Here is a 20,929-nt window from a genome sequence, read left to right on the forward strand (position 1 = left end):
GGGCTCCGGTGTCAATTAAGAATGGGATAGTTCTTCCATGTACCGGAAGTTTGATTATTGGGTCCTTTTTCCCCATCTTCGAATATGTACTGGGGACACTGGAGGAAGTGTCTGGGCCTCTTCATTGCTGATTGTCAGGAAAATAGGAACTGTTGGTTTTCTGATTTCCTTGTGGCCAGACACCTCCTCTTCCCCCTCTCTGTGGTTGATTTCCTCTGCTTCCTCCTTGGTGGCCAGGACCAGGCTGGTAACCTCCTTGTGCCTGCTGGGGAGGTCCTCCATAGGTTTGGGGTTGCTGCTGATATCCACCTTGTTGTTGGTATCCTCTGTTTCCTACTCTGAAATTTCCTCTCCCTCTTCGGTTCACTCCAGGTGTAGTAGCACATCCTTGATATTGAGGATTTTGTGGACATTGGTTCCTCATGTGTCCAAATTGTCAACACCCCAGCATTGCATAGCTGGCATTCTGGGTGATGGTGGGCCCATGGTTGTGGGTTTCCATAGGGCTGAGGGGGAAATTGTACAAAAGGCACTATGGGCTGTGGTTGCGGCACAGGTCCACTTGGGGACGCTGTAGGAGCAGGAGTGTTCATCATCACCATGTCAGGCTCACCTCCTTTATTACTCTTCTCATATTGAGCCCATTGGCCCTTTTTTACTGCACCATCAAGCCCCTGTTTTCTTGATTTCTCTGCTTGTTTATCACAAAGCCAGTTCTGGTAGTGGTGTCTCATAATCCTCGCATTCCCCACCTGCCTTTCTATTCCAGCCCACGACATCCCCCAGTTGCATCTGTACTTTTTCTGGGAGTTTGCGGCAGGCTCTGTCATAAAACATGTTCTCTGTGGCTTCAGAATGGTCATGGCGCTCTCCCAATTCCTCAAGCCTTTTCTGTTTCAGGTTATCTATCCAATCTCCGAAATCTGAGTTAGGTACAAATTTATAGTCAGATAGTCTACTCATGTCTCGCATGGTAGGGAGCATATCTCTCAAGCAGTCCCATAGGTGTTGTCTGCACTGGCTTAACTCTAGCTCAGCGGGTTGAGCCATTAACCCACAACGGATCATTACATCAGTGAACTGTCCATGGGTGAGTGCCCGGGATAAAATTGCCTTCATATCTCCAAGGCATAGGGTCTGGTGGCCTTGCCTTGTTTCAAATTCTCTTATCCAGACTTCGGCTCCTTTCGACATTATTGGTAGGGATTTAGCAGCAATTGCAATATCTCCAAAACTCCAGGGCTTGTATTCAGCATGCATTTGCCCCCCCCCCCCCCCCGGGCCTTGTTTGTACACTAGAGGGAACACGCCCTTTGGGTCATCATCCAAACTTCTTGCTTTATATCCTCTACATGTTTCCTCTTCCAGTTTCATTCTTTCCATTTTCCCTTCTATATCACCTTCCATTCTTTCCTCTTCCGTGAGTTGTTCTCTTAGTTCGTCATATTGTCTCCTGTTTTCCTCAGAATCGTCATCCTGTAGTTTCCTCAGTTGTTTTCGGTGTTCGCAGACTTTACGCCTTAAGTCTTTCCATTGTTATTCGAAAACACAGTATTCTTTTACTTGTTCCAAACTTTGTTCTTCCATCATATGTCTGGCAATTCTCACTGGTTTGTATGAGATCTTTTTCTTACTGCCTGTTTCCCAGTCCTTCTCCGGATCCCAGGGTCGACTACTGCCCTTACATGGACTGCTGACCATATGCGGAATCTTCCTGTCTTTGTCTTTGCCTGGGTTTCCTAGAGGGGTTGACAAGGACCCGGGGGACCCTAATTCCGCAATTTGCCAATTACCGAAACTTTTTTCTCCGTCTCGTTTTATTATTTTTTTTCCATTTGTAGACTCTCACCCTCTTCTCCTTCTTTCATTAGTTCCCCCTTAATAATTACCTTTGTACCAGTACTTCCACACCTCCTTCTTTATCTTTATAAGGTGGGGGAGCTGTAGGGTGAAGCGGCCCACATCTTGGATCTCTCTTTTTCCATTGTTCCGCCACCCATTTACTTTTCAACTGTTTCAACTGACTTTGAGCATAAAACGTCTGTCCTTCAGTCCGAATTAGTCCCAATATAGTGGCTGACAGTATGGTAACCTTCTTATTACTCTTCTTCTTACTGGCTTGCCTTCCCTTGACTATGTGACTTATCACATCACACGTAGTCTTATCCAATGTTCTTGTGAGCGAATATCTGTACTTTTCTTCTTTGTTTGTCCATTTATTCCATTTACAAAACACCCAGTCCAGGTCGGTTTTCAAGCAGGGATATTTGTCCTGTAAATATTGTTTAGGACTAATATGTTTAATTGGTGTGGGACCTGTCTCTGCATTGCCTTTGGTTGAATCTGTCATGGTATAAGGGCACAAGGCAAGACCTGGGAGGCAGATGGTTTGAGTCTTTGATATTTATTACCAGAGGTGGGACCAAGTCATTGTTTTACAAGTCACAAGTAAGTCTCAAGTCTTAGCACTCAAGTCCCCAGTCAATTCTGAGTCAAGTCTCAAGTCAAGACCAACAAGTCTCAAGTCAAGTCTCAAGTCCTAAACTTTGAGTTTTGAGTCCTAAACAAGTCACAACGTGCTCTTCACCAAATGTAATACCATTTCATATTTTTAACAAGAGTAATAGTTAGTATATTACATTTATGCAAATCATGAATGCTTTTAAAAATATATTTATTACTTTCCAAATAAACTTTATATTTCCATGGAATTTCATGGGTAGCCATGAGAAAAGCCCCCCCATAGCGATCGACTATTGAGGATCGCTATGGGGCGCAATCGGGCGATGTAGGCTTGCACACAATCGCCCAACCTTAACACACACACACACACACACACACACACACACACACAGTGTGTGTTAGCCTACTGTAACATATGTTACTGCTGTTCCTAAAGCCATTGACATCAGGCAGGATTTAGGCTACCAACTGCCTAACCAGTTGTAGCTCAATCTTGGGTGCAATGATCACGTTCCCGCACTGATTGACTGTGTGGAGGCTCATTGATTTAGCGTTACGTTAGCAAACATGCTACACTAGTAAAGTTATGAATGATATAGGTGTCGGCTATATTATCCACGACTTACTGTTCTTTGTGCAGCTTCAAATGTCGAACAAAGTTGGAAGTTGTTGTGCCTCAGTCTGTCATTTTTTCCCCGCATGTTATTAAGTTGCAATCAGTTTTTTGTTGATACAGCGTAGTATTTATATCCAAAAATAATAATTTGGGGTATCATCTTTCCAAGGGCTCCATCTAAATTCACCCGCCGACGTTCCTCTGCAATGCCACGCGTAACTTTTTCTCAGCTGATTGGCTGCTGTCCGATTCAAACTGTAATCCGTTAAAGGAAGAGTTGATGCACTGCACACTTTTTTTAATAGCATCATTTTTATATTTGGGCTTGGAGAGGGTATCAAGTCAATTTGAGTCAAAAGGCTCAAGTCCAAGTTAAGTCACGAGTCATTGGTGTTAAAGTCAAAGTCAAGTTGCAAGTCATCATATTTGTGACTCGAGTCTGACTCGAGTCCAAGTCATGTGACTTGAGTCCACACCTCTGTTTATTACATCCAAAAGGGGTAGGCAAGAGGTCGTGGACAGGCAAAAGGTCAAAACCAGAGTCAAGGAGGTACAGTGTGGCAGGCAGGCTCGAGGTCAGGGCAGGCAGAATGGTCAGGCAGGCGGGTACAGAGTCCAGAAAACAGGCAAGGGTCAAAACCGGGAGGACTTGTAAAAGAGAATAGAAAAGACATGCACATGGGAAAAACACGCTGGTTGACTTGGAACATACAAGACGAACTGGCACAGAGAGACAGGAAACACAGGGATATATACACCAGGAATAACAAGGGACACCTGGAGGGGGTGGAGACAATAACAAGGACAGGTGAAACTGATCAGGGTGTGACACATGGTGCCCTGTGATTTGTTTTAATCAGGTTCTATGTAATGTGGACTGAGTGACTTATCTGTATGGTACTGTAAAAAAAACCTGTTCTATCCCTGTATACGGGTAGTAGAACCTAACATAGGATGATATACCCAACGCAGCTCTATTTTCTCTAACCCCTCTTCTTCTTTAGGTTCACTACATTTATTCAATAACCACGCTACTGTAAGTGGTTCCACATATGTGTGGTAAATAACCACAATTGGTTTCAAATGTATTTTCACTTCAGTACAGGGTCTCCCTGTCTCCTCTCTTGTGGATATAATGGAAGAGTAAAGTCACAACATGTCTGTCCCAATACGCAATTAGCAAATATATGCCTTTTTGTACTAGTCCTATACCAGACTAGATTTATTTCAGTACATAGAAATTATTGATATTGACTAGCATATATCCATTCACTGTTATCAAATACACTCAACTCATACAACAAATCTATAATCCCACCAATTATAAACTCAGCAAAAAAAGAACGTTTTTCAAAGATAATTCGTAAAAATCCAAAGAACTGACAAATCTGGTGCAGTCCATGAGGAGGAGATGCACTAATTAAATCAAATCAAAGTTTATTTGTCACGTGTGCCGAATACAATAGTGAAATGCTTACTTACAGGCTATAACCAATAGTGCAAAAAAGGTGTTAGGGGAACAATAGGTAAGTAAAGAAATAAAACAACAGTAAAAAGACAGGCTATATACAGTAGCGAGGCTACATACACTACAGTAATCAAATCAAATCCCCAAAAAATTATTGGTCACATACACATGGTTAGCAGATATTAATGCGAGTGTAGCGAAATGCTTGTGCTTCTAGTTCTGACCGTCCAGTAATATCTAACAAGTAATCTAACAATTTCACAACAACTACCTTATACACGCAAGTGTAAAGGAATTAATAAGATTATGTACATATAAATATATGGATGAGCGAAGGCCGAACGGCATAGGCAAGATGCAGTAGATGGTATAGAGTACAGTATATACACATAAGATGAGTAATCTGAATCAGTGTATACATCAATGTTGTTGTCTGAGGCTATTTAGAACATATCCCAGTCCACGTGATCAAAGCAATCATGAAGCGTGGAATCAGATTGGTCGGACCAGCATTGAACAGACCTGAGCACGGGCGGTTCCTGTTTTAGTTTCTATCTATAGGCTGGAAGCAAAAAAATGGAGTCATGTTCAGATTTGCCCGAAAGGAGGGCAAGGGAGGGCTTTGTATGCATTGCGGAAGTTAGAGTAGCAGTGATCCAGAATTTTGCCAGCCCGGGTCGCGCATTCGATATGCTGATAACATTTAGGGAGCCTTGTTTTCAGATTAGCCTTGTTAAAATCCCAAGCTACAATACATGCAGCCTCAGGATATGTGGTTTCCAGTTTACATAGAGTCCAATGAAGTTATTTCAGGCCCGTTGAGGTGTCTGCTTGGGGGGGATATACCCGGCTGTGATTATAATCGAAGAGATTTCTCTTGGTAGATAATGCGATCGGCATTTGATTGTAAGGAATTCTAGGTCAGGTGAACAAAAGGACTTGAGTTCCTGTATGTTGTTATGATCACACCACGACTCGTTAATCATAAGGCATACACCCCCACCCTTCTTCTTACCAGAGAGATGTTTGTTTCTGTCGGCGCGATGCGTGAAGAAACCGGGTGGCTGTACCGACTCTGATAACGTTTCCCGAGTGAGCCATGTTTCCATGAAACAGAGAATGTTACAATCTCTGATGTGTCTCTGGAAGGCAACCCTTGCTCGAATTTCGTCTACCTTGTTGTCAAGAGACTGGACATTGGCGAGTAGTATACTCGGGAGCGGTGAGCGATGTGCCCGTCTACGGAGCCTGACCAGAAGACCGCTTCGTCTGCCCCTTCTGCAGCGCCGTTGTTTTGGGTTGCCTACTGGGATCCGATCCATTGTCCTGGATGGTGGTCCAAACTGAGGATCCTGGTCGTTATGTTGGTAAGTTGACGTTGCTCTTATATCCAATAGTTCTTCCCGGCTGTATGTAATAAGTACTTAACGCAGCTGGTGGCCACACCAGATAGTGACTGTTACTTTTGATTTTGAACCCCCCTTTGTTCAGGGACACATTATTCCATTTCTTTTAGTCACATGTCTGTGGAACTTGTTCAGTTCATGTCTCAGTTGTTGAATCTGGTTATGTTCATACAAATATTTACACATGTTAAGTTTGCTGAAAATAAACGCAGTTGACAGTGAGAAGACGTTTCTTTTTTTGCTGAGTTTACATATATCAAAACTAAACTAATGCCTTCTCTCAGGTAAGGTGACCATACATAAATCCAGTGTCTTCCCTCAGGTAAGAACACCATGTGCATATAACACTTTCAATCACTTGCCACCCAGTACCTCAGTACTGACTTGGTTCGTCCTAATCTATAACCAATTTCCTCACACAAGGTTCCATTAGACCCTCAGGAATTTCTAACTATTACACCTGGGGTTCTGTGTCATTTATCACATATACATCATATTACGGGCTTGTAAATATATGTAGGAATAGACTGTTCCTGTAATTATCAACCCCATGAGTGAGCTGCCACTTACATACTGGAATGAGTCATCAACCACACAGTGCTTTTTCTAATTTCAGACTTTTGGTTTAACAGGCGTCTGCTTACCTTATAATTTGATGCGCTGCACAGTGGGACAAAGATCATCCAGACGCGGTGGTCACTCACTCCTGGCAAGCTCGCCAAATGTTGGTTGGTCCTTTGCATGGGGTGATGTAAGTTTCCTTCAATAATCAGTCTTCCAGATAGATGACACAGGAACCTTGGTATAAAACTCTTTAGTAATAAAATGCAATTACAGACAGAGATTCACATACAGAGTACCTCAGTAGTCTATAGTAAAGATCTGTGTGGCGAAACAGGAGACTACACTCTTTATACAACCTACCGTCAATCATATATTAACATTGTTGCATTGGATTAGATACAAAGTATCTAAGATGAGAAAAACATGTCTAGACTGTGGTTTCTCACTCTACTATCTCGGCCTTGAGGCTGCGTGACTATCAGCAGGTGCTTTAGTTCTCAGTCTGAGAACTAAAGCAGTACATCTCCATTACCTAGTATTTTTCCATCATTGAGCATTGCAAGCATACAAAGGTTATCACATATATACAGTAATCATGGTATTGGGAGCCTGGCCCAGCTAATCAGAATGAGTTTTTTTTCCCACAAAAGGGCATTATTACAGACAGAAATACTCCTCAGTAGAAGGCCAGCATCCCGGAGTCGCCTCTTCACTATTGACGTTGAGACTGGTGTTTTGCGGGTAATATTTAATGAAGCTGCCAGTTGAGGACTTGTGAGACGTCTGTTTCTCAAAGTAGACATTCTAATGTGCTTGTCCTCTTGCTCAGTTGTGCACCGGGGCCTCCCACTCCTCTTTCTATTCTGGTTAGGGCCAGTTTGCGCTGTTCTGTGAAGGGAGTAGTACCCAGCTTTGTACAAGATCATAATTTTCTTGCAATTTCTCACATGGAATAGACTTCATTTCTCAGAGCAAGAATAGACTGATGAGTTTCAGAAGAAAGTTATTTGTTTCTGGCCATCTGAGCCTGTAATCGAACCCACCGATGCTGATGCTCCAGATACTCAACTAGTCTAAAGAAGGCCAGTTGTATTGCTTCTTTAATCAGCACAAGAGTTTTCAGCTGTGCTAGCATAATTGCAAAAGGGTTTTCTAATGATCAATTAGCCTTTTAAAGTGATAAACTTGGATTAGCTAACACATCGTGCCATTGGAACACAGGAGTGATGGTTGCTGATAATGGGCCTCTTTACACTTATGTAGATATTCCAGAAAAAATCTGCTGTTTCCAGCTACAGTAGTCATTTACAACATTAACAATGTCAACACTGTATTTCTGATCAGTTTGATGTTATTTTAATGGACAAAAAAGGTGCTTTTCTTTCAAAAACAAGGACATTTCTACTGACCCAAGTGTATATATACAGTGGGGGAAAAAAGTATTTGATCCCCTGCTGATTTTGTACGTTTGCCCACTTACAAAGAAATGATCAGTCTACAATTTTAATGGTAGGTTTATTTGAACAGTGAGAGACAGAATAACAACAAAAATATCCAGAAAAACGCATGTCAAAAATGTTATAAAATTATTTGCATTTTAATGAGGGAAATATATATGTATATATACTTGGGTCACTAGAAATGTCCTTGTTTTGAAATACAAGATACTATTGAAAGGGTGCAGCATTGCATCTAATTCTAGATGTTTGATTATGAATGTGTTAAATATATACTTTATTTTAGTTTTTGCAATCAACAGTCAAATCTACAATGTACATTTTTTCTGTTGTAAAAGGACAAGTAAAATCCACATACATATATATATGTATGTGGATTTTACTTGTGTATATATATATATATATATGTATGTGTGTGTGTGGATTTTACTTGTCCTTTTACAACAGAAAAAATGTACATTGTAGATTTTACTGTTGATTGCAAAAACTAAAATAAAGTATATATTTAAGACATTCATAATCAAACATCTAGAATTAGACGCAATGCAGCACCCTTTCAATAGTATGTTGTATTTCAATAGTACCATGTATTTCACCATATTACCCAACTGTAACCTTGACTTTATCCCGTGTACATTCAACCTTAATTTATCATGTCATGTGAAGGTCAAGCTGACCTCTGACCTTTCCACTCCACACTCTGATAGACCCTAGGGGACCCTGGTAGACCTGTCACTGACTCTAATGTTCCTGGAAGACATAGCCATGTTGTTTCTCTTTATTAGTGCAGTTATTGTTATTACTGTCCTGTTATTGAAAAAAACTAGTTATGGAATTCTGACCCTGAGAAACCCTCCTCTCACACGCACACATACACGTTCTCCCTCACACACGTACACACATATAAGTGACATTGAGGGCCCACCCAGCGAGGGAGGAAAGGTCAGAACAAAACTATCACGATGGGTTCTATAAGGAGATGAACTGTGTGGGGGGCTGATTTCATGCAGTGACAGTGAGGGAGTAGGAGTGTGTGTGTGCGTGTAGTTGTAGTCGGTTGTGAAACAGTGGCAAAGAGGTTGTGTTCCTAGGCAGTCCCAGGGCTTCTTACAGAGGACAGCAGGAAGAGCCAGTGATAGTGGGCCATCATCCATCACTGGGATGAACAAGAGGCTGTTTATAAACACACAATACTGGGAATGTCTTAATGAGCCTGCTCTCTCTCACTGCAGGGCCAGAGCTCACACCATCACACACACATTCCCCTCTGCTCCACATACTTCATATATATCCCTCTATGCTCTCTAGTTTAACATAATGCAATTAATTGAGGGAGGTATCAACTACTGTTTAAGATTTCACCTCATGGAGTAGGCCAAAGCCTAGGTGTGCATTTTCTCAGAAAAGTGTGATGCTTTCACTTGAGCTAAATTGTAAGGTTTGCCTACTGTGACCTTTGTAGAAGTGCATAGTAGTAGGTGCGTATATATTTTTTCAGGCATTACTCCTTTCTATAAATAATTGCATACATTACACAGTTTAATAATAACCTTATGCCATTTAGCAGACATTTTACGTATGAATGGTCCCGGGAATCATACCCACTACCCTGCCGTTACAAGTGCCATGCTCTACCAACTGAGCTACAAAGGACCATTATAATAACATATTGCATAGATACCTGTGCAAAATCTACTTTGAGTGCCCCTTGTCTTCTTGAAAGACATCCATGGTATCTAATATCCTTATCCACCTCATACAATGTTTCTGATATTGGGTCCTAAGCAAGGTAATGTGCATGAGTGAGTGACGGTCTCTTGATTGAGAGGGAAAGTTCTTGTTTGTGTGTGTGTGTGTGTGTGTGTGTGTGTGTGTGTGTGTGTGTGTGTGTGTGTGTGTGTGTGTGTGTGTGTGTGTGTGTGTGTGTGTGTGTGTGTGTGTGTGTGTGTGTGCGTGTGTGTGTGTGTGTGTGTGTGCGTGCGTGCGTGCGTGCGTGCGTGCGTGCGTGCGTGCGTGCGTGCGTGCGTGCGTACGTACGTACGTACGTACGTACGAGTGCATGTTTGGTAAGTGTAGGATGCCAGAGGCTGGACTGAAGTCAACATTACAAATGTAAGGGGAGGAAAAATCAGGAGGCTATCAGAAGTCAACACACGAGGAGAAGACCACCCCTGGTGAGCTCATATCACTCTTTTTAATACATTTTACTCGATGAAGAGTATATTTATCATTTTATTTCAATATGATCCGTTATTCAAACTCTACTATGGACTGTGTATTTGAAAAATGTAGTTTTACTATCATGTTCCTTGTTAATTGTTGATGTGAAGTTGTCTTGTTGATGTGAAGAGGCTTAGCTGTCCTACTTCTCCTGAGTAACCTGCTACCTGAGAGATGAAGTGCCAAGGTGCCATAGTGCATCTTATCTTACAGACTTACAGAGAGATTTAAGAAGTTTTAACAGTGTGCTTTGGAAGGGTAATCAACTCCAACTAAGTCTTAATAAAAAATGTAAAAACATTATTGATGCACGCATTAAGGAACTGACATTGGATAGGTTAGAGAGGTTTGGTGGTTACACTTGGACTTTTTAAAATATTTTTGCCACAATGTCGAGCCAGTGTTTTGATTTGATTCTGTGTCCGTTTAGTCATGACAACAGTATCCTAACTCATTTGTGAACGTTTTTAAGACCTGCTGTTACAAACAAGTAATAGATAAGGGAAATGAAGTTGGTAGGCTTGCATCTACAGTACGTAGGGGGGAAAAACAAAAATCTTGATTCCGTGGAATCCATTTGAGAGAGAAACATTTTCTGAAAACTGCAGTTGTACTATAGTGAAAATGGCTCAAGCGTTCTAAAGCGACAACAGATAAGCTGAAATCAAAGGCTTTCATTGTGTATATTATGTTTGTATGTTCAGTATGTTCAGAGTTCCGGCGCCGACAGAGATGGCCGCCTCGCTTCGCGTTCCTAGAATGTATTTCTAAAACAGATTATAAACTGTTTGGATCTAGTTAGGGCGATAACTTCAAGAGGTGAAAATGTGATGTACTAAGCAAGCATTTATGTTCCTTTTCACATTTCACAACAACGGTCTAGTCAATTCGCATTAACTGTAGTAACATTTAGAGTATTTACAAGTATTTACAAATCATGTGATGTAAATACCCCCCCTATTTTAGCACTGGACTTTAACCACAAATCCATCCCCTGGCCCTCCCTGCAAGGCCACTCTAATCTAAGCGTCAGTTTCCTGTTTAAATCAGTAAACACTGTGCTATCTGAGTCAGGCTACCAGCAAACAGTGTGCAGCGATAAAGAGCCAAGCTGGGAAGACGTGCTAGAGGTTTAGAGAAAGAGAGATATTTATTGTGTGCTTACAGCCTTCAGTCCAAACGTTGAGTGAATCAAGGGTAAAGTGTTTATCCCACCCTTACCCTCCTCCTCCTCCTCCAGAAAGCTTCCCTTGGGGATGTACATGCTCAGGCCCTTGTCCAACAGTGACAACTGGGCCACACTAGAAGATCCATGGCCACATGTATACACTCCAAGAAATTGTCCCCATCACTCATTGTGATGAGGGAAATTAATGAATGTGCAGCCACATCCACTCTAGTGTATGCGTTCCCTCCATTATCATGCTCTCTCACTCTCTTGGAGGTAGAGTACAGTATAAGGGATAGCAAGCTTTGTGAAGACATGACTAATGCAACAATACACATGACAGAGGAATATGACAACAGAAGCCTCTCCTGGGATTTGTTAATGTAACTGTACAATGACAAAGAAATTCAAACAAATGTAATAATGACATAGTGTATTTGGAATTTCTTTCAATCAGGGGCCTTAGCTAGTCAGTTGTGCCTAGGTATCAGATGGAGTGAGATTAGTAGGATCCAAAGACGACACAATGTTAATTTGAGGCGTGTGACGTGTTTGAAGACTATGTTGTTCCAAACAATATGTCCAAAAAATTGGCTAAATCGAAAAGGGTGCTTTGAGATATTCATATGAATATTTTTTATGATGAATAAATCCATGTGATTTTATTTCAGAATCTAGACATACTCCATATTTTCGAGCACACTATAAAGAGGATAATGACACCAAGATGTTGTCTGTGGTTCAGGGATCATACTGTCTTATAAGAGGCATACATTGGTCTTAAAAGGCTTTCAAATATTTTTGGGCCTTCCTGGCTTGGAATCGCCCATTAGAGATGAACAGAGGACTGCATGCCCGATCATGAATTAGTGAAACATAACTAAATAGTCACCATAACTATTATCACTGTTAATACTCAATGTTATGCATGTGTGCATACTGTAAATGCATCCTACCTACGGTGTACCTTCTCCTTTGCACTGCTTGCTCAGCACAGACGCTCAGCACGTGGGGTAGATAATTGAATGAAATGCTGCTCGTTGGTCGGCTTCGTTCACAAACAGGCCAGTGTAATTAGACAGTTGAGGAATGGGGTCAGGGTGGGAAGGACACCATTAGTTTGCTAGAATCATGCTACATGTCAAACCCCATCAGGGAGAGGTTAGGGCAAATCTAGGATCTTCTCTCTTTCGCCAGGGCTCGACATGACCCAGTCAACTTTGGGGGGGGGGGGGGGGGGGGGCGAGTTTCCCAAACTCAAAACCTGACTAGTGTCAAATATTAACTGCAACACAAACAGAGCAAACAGAATCAGAGTAAACACTCCCTGGGGGCCTCAAAGATGAGCTTTCACACACACACTCTTACAACACACACACATGTACACACATATCCACGTACATTTACTCTCAGACACATACACAACACACTCATTCATTCATATGAACACATACACTCTATTGTGTTCACATGCACACTCGTACAACAAGCATGCACACCCACACACACACTACTACACACTACCCAGGAAGAGTAACTACAGCATACTAATAGTATATAGTGTAGATGGGGAAGAGTATTTAAGGTATCAAGATGTTTATGGAAAATATAATAAATATTATAAAGATTGACCACTGGTCATGTCCAGTTATGTTGGTACAGAGACAAGATTGCGGTGAGTTGCCAGCTCCAGCTAACTCATTGTTCCCACTCTGTGAACTCCTGGTCCGTGGTGGGGTGGGATCCATCCACCCATGCCAAACCTAAGCTCCCCACCAGGGACAGGCCCCCATATGACAGGACCTCTCTCTTTCCTCTGAACTCCAAGCCAGGACAGCTGTTTGGACATGAGTCCAATCTCTCTCTTCTTCTCACACTCTCCTCTCTGTCCCTTGTCTCCCCCTGATGCCTCCCAAAGGAGCAGAGATCCATCGCACTGCCACAGACTTCAGCTGCACGCCTTCACTGTGGACAACAGTAACCTTTAGGTTTGCATCTCAGAGGGTAGCTTAAAATAGGCAATGATATCACAGCTAGGAGACTGAGGAGACCTGTCGTCAGCATGGATATAAAGAAATGTTTGGAGAGTTGCAGATTCCTCAGATGTGTGGTTCCCCATATGTGTGTTAATAGATTAAGCGGGTGTTCCTACAGACTGATTGTGGATCAGCTGTCCAGATGAGAGAGTGGAGTGAGTCGGAGATGACCATGTCTGCCGGTGGTTACCTCTCTGCCTCTGATGGATATGGCATCACCGAGCCTCTGCAGTACTACGGTGAGGGACTCTTTTTATCTGGACTCTGCAATTATACTAAAGCAATCTAGTCCGATTTGATGGTGTGCTGATCCAAACACAATGTATCCTGATACATACTCTGTAATTGTATGGTGATGACATAATCAAATCAAAATATCATGATTATACATTTATATTTAATTTATATTATATGTTTATGCTTCCTTTGTTCTGCTTTAGTTTGTGTGTTGCTTTTCTGTTATCATTTGTAGTGCCATAGGCCTGTAGATTAGAGGGGGAGACTTGCAAGAATACATAAAGTGTGGGCGTAACCTTATACATTTAGAAACAACTGTTTTTATTAAAAAAATCTGAATGGAAAAATACTTACAGGATAGCCTGCCACATTTCCAGTACACAGGATGTTAGCTAACAAAGAATTTGCATTGGAACTAGGGCCTATTTATAATGGTTGCAGTGGAGTGTTGTGACCTAACCCTAATTATGTGGCTTCTTCACATTGTGGTCCTCTCCTCTCCTGGCTGAGGGGTGGATATGATATGGCTACATAATGGGGGGTAGCGTTAGTGTGCGTGGGACAGAGGGAGGGAGGCCTGGGTGTTTAGATAGTGCTGAAACGGTTTACAAACAGAGCTCACCACAGTGTTGTCACGCAAGCACAAACTCAGTACTGGCCTCCATCCTCGCCAGGACAGGAAACATCTGTGAGACGTAGAGGAAAGACGGGATGAGTGAGGAAAGCGGTGATGGAGAGAAAGAGAGAGAGAAGGATAGAGGGGAGAAAAAATAGAGAGAGTCAAGGTTCTAGAAGAGGCGGGGTGAGGCGGGGTGAGGCGGGGTGAGTGTTGTTGTTCAGAAAGGAAGGGTCATGGGTTGGATTCCAGAGGTCACTGTGGTGTTCAGTACATGTCAGGACATCTTAAGAGCTCATAGCGATGGATGAATATCCAGGCTGATATGGTATGAAGACACTCGATGTGCACCTGAGTACAATGTAACTTATACATCCAGTACTATTGATGCATTTTGAGAAAGGATGGACATTAATCATTCCATTTTTTTTGTACTTAAAATAAATAACTTCTCATTATTTCAGTTCTTATCTGAACTAATAAAACACTAAGAGACTCAGCTTATGGAAGTGGATCCTTCTGATCAGAGTGACTGATTTAGGGCTGATCTGTGACCAGTGGTGACACATGTTCCCTCTGTGGAGACGGGACTTGAATTTGCTAAATGCTTCACCGGTCCCCCCGCTACGCTCATAAGATATCATCAGACACCAATCAAATCAAATTTATTTATATAGCCCTTCGTATATCAGCTGAAATCTCAAATTTTACCAATCTACGCGGCAATAAAATACTGAATAAAACTATAAAAATATGTAAATGGTAAAATGCCCCTGTAACCTCTTAGCTGCATCTTGTTTCCACAGTCCAAACTGGTTCACAAGGTCTCGCTCTGACGTTTTTTTATTACGTCCCATAGGACCAATAAAAGACATTAAGTCATGCATGAATCCCGTAAGATGGTGGACAAGGATCACATTCTTGTGATGCACTTTGACTTGAAACCAGTGTGACTGGGATAATGGCTCTGGTGGACCCTCTAGCCACTAGACGTTCTCAGGTCCACCCCTGTGGGGCACTTAAACTTAACCGGTGGGTTCAGGATCAAAGCACCAAATCCATTTATTTTGTGTTGTTTCCTCATCACACAGATGTGCTGGGGGACCCTTTGGGCTACCCTTTCCAGGAGCCAGACCTACAGGGCCTAGCCTTCAGCCAGCAGCAGTACAGCCCCATCAATGTGCAGTTCTCCGTCTATGGACCGCCGTCCTCCCAGCCCTTCCACCCACCTTCCACCCACCCCTACAGCCCCCACTGCCTGGACACTCCCTGCGAGCCCAGCCCTGAGCCCCAGTGTGGAAGCCTGGGGAAGGGGCGAGGTGGGGGAGGTTTGTCCCTGGTCAAGAGGACCAGGCTGGGTCCGGGAGGAAGGGTGAGGGGCCAGGATGAGCTGTGTGTGGTGTGTGGGGACAAAGCCTCTGGCTACCACTACAACGCCCTCACCTGTGAAGGCTGCAAAGGTAGGGGAGGCAGTGTTTATGTCAAAGTTTACAACAACATTTGGGAGGTCAACCTGAAAGTTTATCACGGAGCCCGTCACTTCCGGTATCTGTCTGAATATGGGGTTTGAATTTAAATTTAAAAAACTTTCATTGAAATGGACCCCAATTAGAGGTGGTTATACTCCTGTGTTTCAGGTTTCTTCCGAAGGAGTGTGACGAAGAAAGCAGTGTACCGGTGTAAAAGTGGCGGAGGCTGTGAGATGGACATGTACATGCGGAGAAAGTGCCAGGACTGCCGTCTACAGAAATGTCGTGCTGTGGGCATGCTGGCTGAATGTGAGGGGAACATACCATATCAAAAAGGCTGTAGGGATATTTGAAACTGTATTTAGCTGAAAGCAATGTCAATAATTTGAAGAGAGGCAGAGTAAGCTAACAATACGATCTTGAATCTTGAATCTTCATATCTCCAATTTATAGCCAGGCGGACTTAATTTAATTGCTAAGACAACCAAAATACCTTGTACAGGGATCCTTTGGAAAAATGTGTATGATCTCAATACCCTTGTATAAATAAACAATAAGTAAATAAAATATATTTGACTATGTGAGTCTGACAGAGGCAGTTGTGTTGCCAGGTCTGCTGACGGAGGTGCAGTGCCAGTCCAAGAGGCTGAGGAAGGGGACCAAACACAGAGGAGGAGGGCCTGAGGAGGAGGAGAACATGAGGAGCAGGCGAGTTAGCTCCACCAGCAGGCTACCAGGACAGGTATATCACTTCTTCCTTTCCTCCTACATTCAAACCTTCTCCTCTAGTTTTCTGACCTTTCACTATTGTGTTAACTTTCTTGGATATTCTGAATGGCAAGGACATTGTAGCTTGACGCTTTTTGAAAGATACCCCAAGATCAAATATCCAAGGGTCTAGATAGTTACAGACCCTTGGATGATCATCTTGTCAGATGGATTCTATCAATGGAGAACCACAGATCTGTTCCTTATTTTTGTTCATAGGCTCGCTCCCAGTTCATAGTTCATAGGATCTCTCCCAGTTCATAGTTCATAGGCTCGCTCCCAGTTCATAGTTCATAGGATCTCTCCCAGTTCATAGTTCATAGGCTCGCTCCCAGTTCATAGTTCATAGGATCTCTCCCAGATCACTTTCTTGGATTTTGTGTTTAAGTTCTGGGACCATCAGGGGGATGTCCCAGATACATTTTTTTTAACATTGCATAGGTCTTTGGAATGGCCTCTTAATAGTAGGCTGGACCAGTAGCCTGTAACACTTTTGATTGATTTCTTATTGGGGTGCCCTTTAATACGACCCTGCTTATACTCCAAGTCTGTGTCAGAATGGTCCCACTGGACAAACAATGGTTCAATCAACGTTGTTTCCACTTAATTTCAACCAAAACATTCAATGTGATGACGATAAATCAGCATGGAAAACTGGGGCATATTTATTACGGAAACAGTTTACCGTTTAAGAACCCAATGGAAGCCAATAGTGCAAAACAAGAGTTTATATTAGACAAATTCAGGTAGGTCCCTCCCCGTTTCGTTCCTTTTGCTTCTGTTTAAGAAACGTTTTGCAACAGACTCGGCATAATGTGTACACCCCAGATTGGATTTGCAAAAAGTCCTCAACGTAAGGGAATTTCCTAAATCCAATGACATGGTGACATATTTTTTTTTACAACTCATCCAAATGTAAATCAAAACTAGACGTTGAACTGACGTCTGTGCCCAGTGGGGTAATTTCACTCAGCCATCAAATGATCTGTTTGTAATGAATTTTTTCCTGTAACAGGTAGTGTCTGCAAATTTGTCAGTAGAACAGAAGCATGTGCTGGACAGGATGGTGGAGGCTCATCGGCAGTACAGTGCGCAGGACACTACACACTGTAGGGTGGGTCGCTGATAAGAATAGTAATTCTGTTATCTGTGGATTGAGATTTTAAAGATATGTTGTCATTTTTCTACTAATCTCAAAGAGAGCTTATTCAGGCAGTTTCTTTCTGCAGGTGTTTGAGTGGACTTGTACAGAGGTTGGTGGAGACAGACTAACAGACATGGCATGCCCTCCCTCTCAGAGGCTGCTGCAGTTCGCCAAGAGTGTACCTGGTGAGTTGGGCCACACCTCATACATAAGCTTTCTCTCCTTGTTTCTGCAGTGATATGGAAAGCAAATACCTGCTAAGCTTACACCATGTTGCTTTCACCTACCATATGTTTTCATATCAAAACCAAAATCAAAAGGGCTCCCGAGTGGCGCGACGGTCTAAGGCACTGCATCTCAGTGCTAGAGGTGTCACTACAGACCCTGGTTCGATTCCAGGCTGTGTCACAACCGGCAGTGATTGGGAGTCCCATAGGGCGGTGCACAATTTGCCCAGCGTTGTCCGGGTTAGGGTTTGGCCGAGGTAGGCCGTCATTGTAAATAAGAATTTGTTCATAACTGACTGGCCTAGTTAAATAAAAAATAAATAAAACAGCCCTGTTTCTCTTTCTGAGGCCACTCTGTGTCTGATACCTCCTGTAGTGTAAACTAATCTGCTGTCCATGTAGGCTTTGAGCTCCTGGACTGCTCGGACCAGACCACCCTCCTCTCTAGTTCATCTGTGGAAGTCATGTTTCTGCTATCAGCTCAGCAGTTCACACAGAACCCAGCAGCCTCTAGCCCAGGTATTGACACCACCATGAGGTTTGTGGGTGTCTGACTCATTTGTCCTGGCTCCATTTCAGCATGCTACACAGTACAATTACAAGAGTTCATTTAACTCCCATGGAGTCACATTCAACACCATTTGGGGGTTAATAGTTCCACCCACATTTTTTGTTAAAACCAACCTGGTCATGGGGTAGATGACAATTGTTTTGTACATGTCCACTAAATAGAGTACATATCCAATCACATTAAACTCTCAGGGTTGATTAAATGTAACTACATGCCATTTCACACTTTTATGTGTTTTAAATTAACAATCAACTCCATCAGAGTACATTACTCTAGCAGTTCACTACCTTTTACTGTAGGGTGTAAAGCCTTATTTGCATATTTCCCAGTGTGCCTTTTGAGTAAATGATTATGTTATGCTGGCTTGCTAAGTGATGTCTAGTGATCTCTAGCAAGGCTATCCAACAATTTGATCTTTTCATCACCCGCAACCTGCATTCAGAATGATTGTCAGAGTAAAGACTGAGTATATTGAGAACACCTAGATCACCTAAACTGGAACAACCATCTCAGTAACCTCTTACGGATTAGATTCGTTTATAAAACTGTAAGTTATTTATCTTTGTGTAGCATAAGATCAATAACAATCAAAGTACATGCGAAAACACAGATATAGAAACAAATAATTCTAAAAATCAACCCGCAACAGAGCATGCTGGGAAATATAATGAGGCCCCCCCCGTGAGAGTTAATGGAAATTAACACTGCTGAATCAACTCTGAAAATGTGGTAAAAAAAATCAGGTAGAAAACTTTAACAGTGAATATAGCACTTATTGCACTGTACTCCAAAGCAATGTAAGGGGGCTGTGGATCCTCCATAGATATCAATCCCTCTCTCTGGTTACTCTTAATGAAGTTAAAAGTACACATCCAAATGAACACCAGTTATCACTCCAGGGAGCAAATCACTCTGTTGAGGGTTAAGATAACTCCAGTGAACACTATGATTCCAACTCTCCTTGATTTACTGTGTACTAAAGAGGTAGGACCTAGGGATGGAAATGGAACCGGGCCGATTTTGCCAGAGAGCTCATTGTTTTATTTTATTTTACAAGCACTACAACCTTTCAACATCTCAACTCATCATTGGCTGAAAACCTTAGAGTCCAAGGAAAACATTCATAGTGGGACCGGCCCTGTAAACTCAGGTAAGGCACACTGTCCTATCTAAATACAGTATACTCACCACCATAGTATCCCATCTTACGAGCTTTATTTACAATACTATTTGAAGAGAGGTTCAAGTTAAAGGGATAAGATCGATTTTAGTTTTTGACATTTTATCTTATTTTCCACTAGTATTGTTACAGGCTTTAAAAATCCTAGCCTGAGAATCTGGACTTTGATAAATAACAGGCAAAAAAACGTAAAAACTGTTTGGATGAAACCACAACACCCCAGGTGGGTCGAAAATATGCTATAACTTCAAAATAGTGAACTATCCCTTTAAAGATATTAAAATGAAGCGTACAGTGAATAATAAGGGAAATTGGGTTTTGTCCTGTTTCCTTCCATGTTGAGTCTTAGGTAGTGTGTCTGTGTGCAGGAGTCAATGAGGACTTGCTAGGACCGGTGCTCAACTTCTTCCACAGTATGGCTGCATTGGGGGTGACAGAGGCTGAATATGCTCTGCTCACTGCTACAGCACTGCTATGCTCAGGTGACTGGCTCTCTATGCCTGACACATTACTGTATGAAAAGCTAAATGTATTTGTTAATTTATTTAAAATACTATAACACAAGATATTTAGTTGATAAAGACACACTTTTTATTGACTTATCATTTTCCTCCAAGAGTGTCTGAATATCTCCTCTAGCTTGGCCAGATAGTGACGACCAACTCTATGTCGTTCTGTCATCTGGCTCTGTTAGCAGACGAAGCGTTGCTGCGGGCGGTGGCGTGTGTGGAGAGCTTACAGGAGCTGACCATGGAGCTTCTGTCCAGGGTGTGCGGAGCCCGGTATGGAGCCCAGGGCCCTCAGGGAGCCCAGCGCTTCGCTCGCCTGCTGGGGAGACTCACAGAGCTGCGCACGCTACGACACAACCACCTCACCCTGCTCCGACAGCAGCTCTGGGACAGTCAGCCTTGAGACAGACACTGAGTACGAAGAACAGAGATAGAACAGAGAGACAGAGACACAAACAAATGGTTTAAACAATCTACATTTTGGCTTAATGTTCAATGATTTATCAAGTTTGTACCAAACAATTTAAGGTAACACTATTGGCCATTTAGGATTATTATGTTTATAATGAAAAATACCAATACCATTCTTCTAAGTGATTGGTTTCTACTGTAAAGTTTGAATCACCGACCAGTATGAAACCAACGTGAGTTTTGCTATATGGAGAACACAGATTAAGGTATTAAAAAAGTATTTTATCATACCTTGGCAGTCATCCTGTTTGTGTTGTTTTCATGGTGAAGCGGAATCAACCACCTGGTCATTATACTGCCACACAGTGCTCTGGTAGGTCTGTTACAGTGTTCTCTTGG

General features: G+C 42.4%; 1 protein-coding gene and 1 long non-coding RNA gene across 8 annotated transcripts; both read left to right on the forward strand.

Moving 5' to 3' along the window:
• Positions 1-5,837: 5,837 nt before the first annotated feature.
• Positions 5,838-7,118, forward strand: LOC115168828 (uncharacterized). Its single transcript, XR_003870757.1, has 3 exons — positions 5,838-5,914; positions 6,238-6,275; positions 6,586-7,118. It is a non-coding gene; the product is annotated as an uncharacterized LOC115168828 (long non-coding RNA).
• Positions 7,119-10,044: 2,926 nt separating this feature from the next.
• LOC115168232 (bile acid receptor) lies at positions 10,045-20,820 on the forward strand. Of its 7 annotated transcripts, none has more exons than XM_029723321.1 (12): positions 10,050-10,148; positions 13,281-13,350; positions 13,517-13,637; positions 15,343-15,711; positions 15,889-16,029; positions 16,332-16,462; positions 17,504-17,602; positions 17,718-17,817; positions 18,262-18,378; positions 19,488-19,580; positions 19,979-20,092; positions 20,308-20,820. In XM_029723321.1, exons 3-12 carry the CDS (start codon positions 13,541-13,543, stop codon positions 20,520-20,522), a joined length of 1,476 nt encoding a protein of 491 aa, XP_029579181.1. In that variant the 5' UTR covers positions 10,050-10,148; positions 13,281-13,350; positions 13,517-13,540; the 3' UTR covers positions 20,523-20,820. The 7 variants fall into 7 exon arrangements, with proteins under 7 accessions (XP_029579179.1, XP_029579181.1, XP_029579177.1 ...); XM_029723317.1 differs by having other exon boundaries at positions 10,051-10,148; positions 13,496-13,637; positions 20,305-20,820; XM_029723315.1 differs by having other exon boundaries at positions 10,051-10,148; positions 20,305-20,820.
• The last annotated feature ends 109 nt before the right edge of the window (positions 20,821-20,929 follow it).

Source organism: Salmo trutta, chromosome 30, assembly GCF_901001165.1.
Source record: "Salmo trutta chromosome 30, fSalTru1.1, whole genome shotgun sequence".
In the NCBI taxonomy this organism is placed as follows: domain Eukaryota; kingdom Metazoa; phylum Chordata; class Actinopteri; order Salmoniformes; family Salmonidae; genus Salmo; species Salmo trutta.

Coding starts and splice junctions, on each gene's coding strand:
- LOC115168232 (XM_029723319.1), top strand. CDS start 13,541: ATGAGAGAGTGGAGTGAGTCGGAGATGACCATGTCTGCCGGTGGTTAC. Junction 13,638..15,342: donor CGAGCCTCTGCAGTACTACG/GTGAGGGACTCT, acceptor CTCATCACACAG/ATGTGCTGGGGGACCCTTTG. Junction 17,603..17,717: donor AGGACACTACACACTGTAGG/GTGGGTCGCTGA, acceptor TTCTTTCTGCAG/GTGTTTGAGTGGACTTGTAC.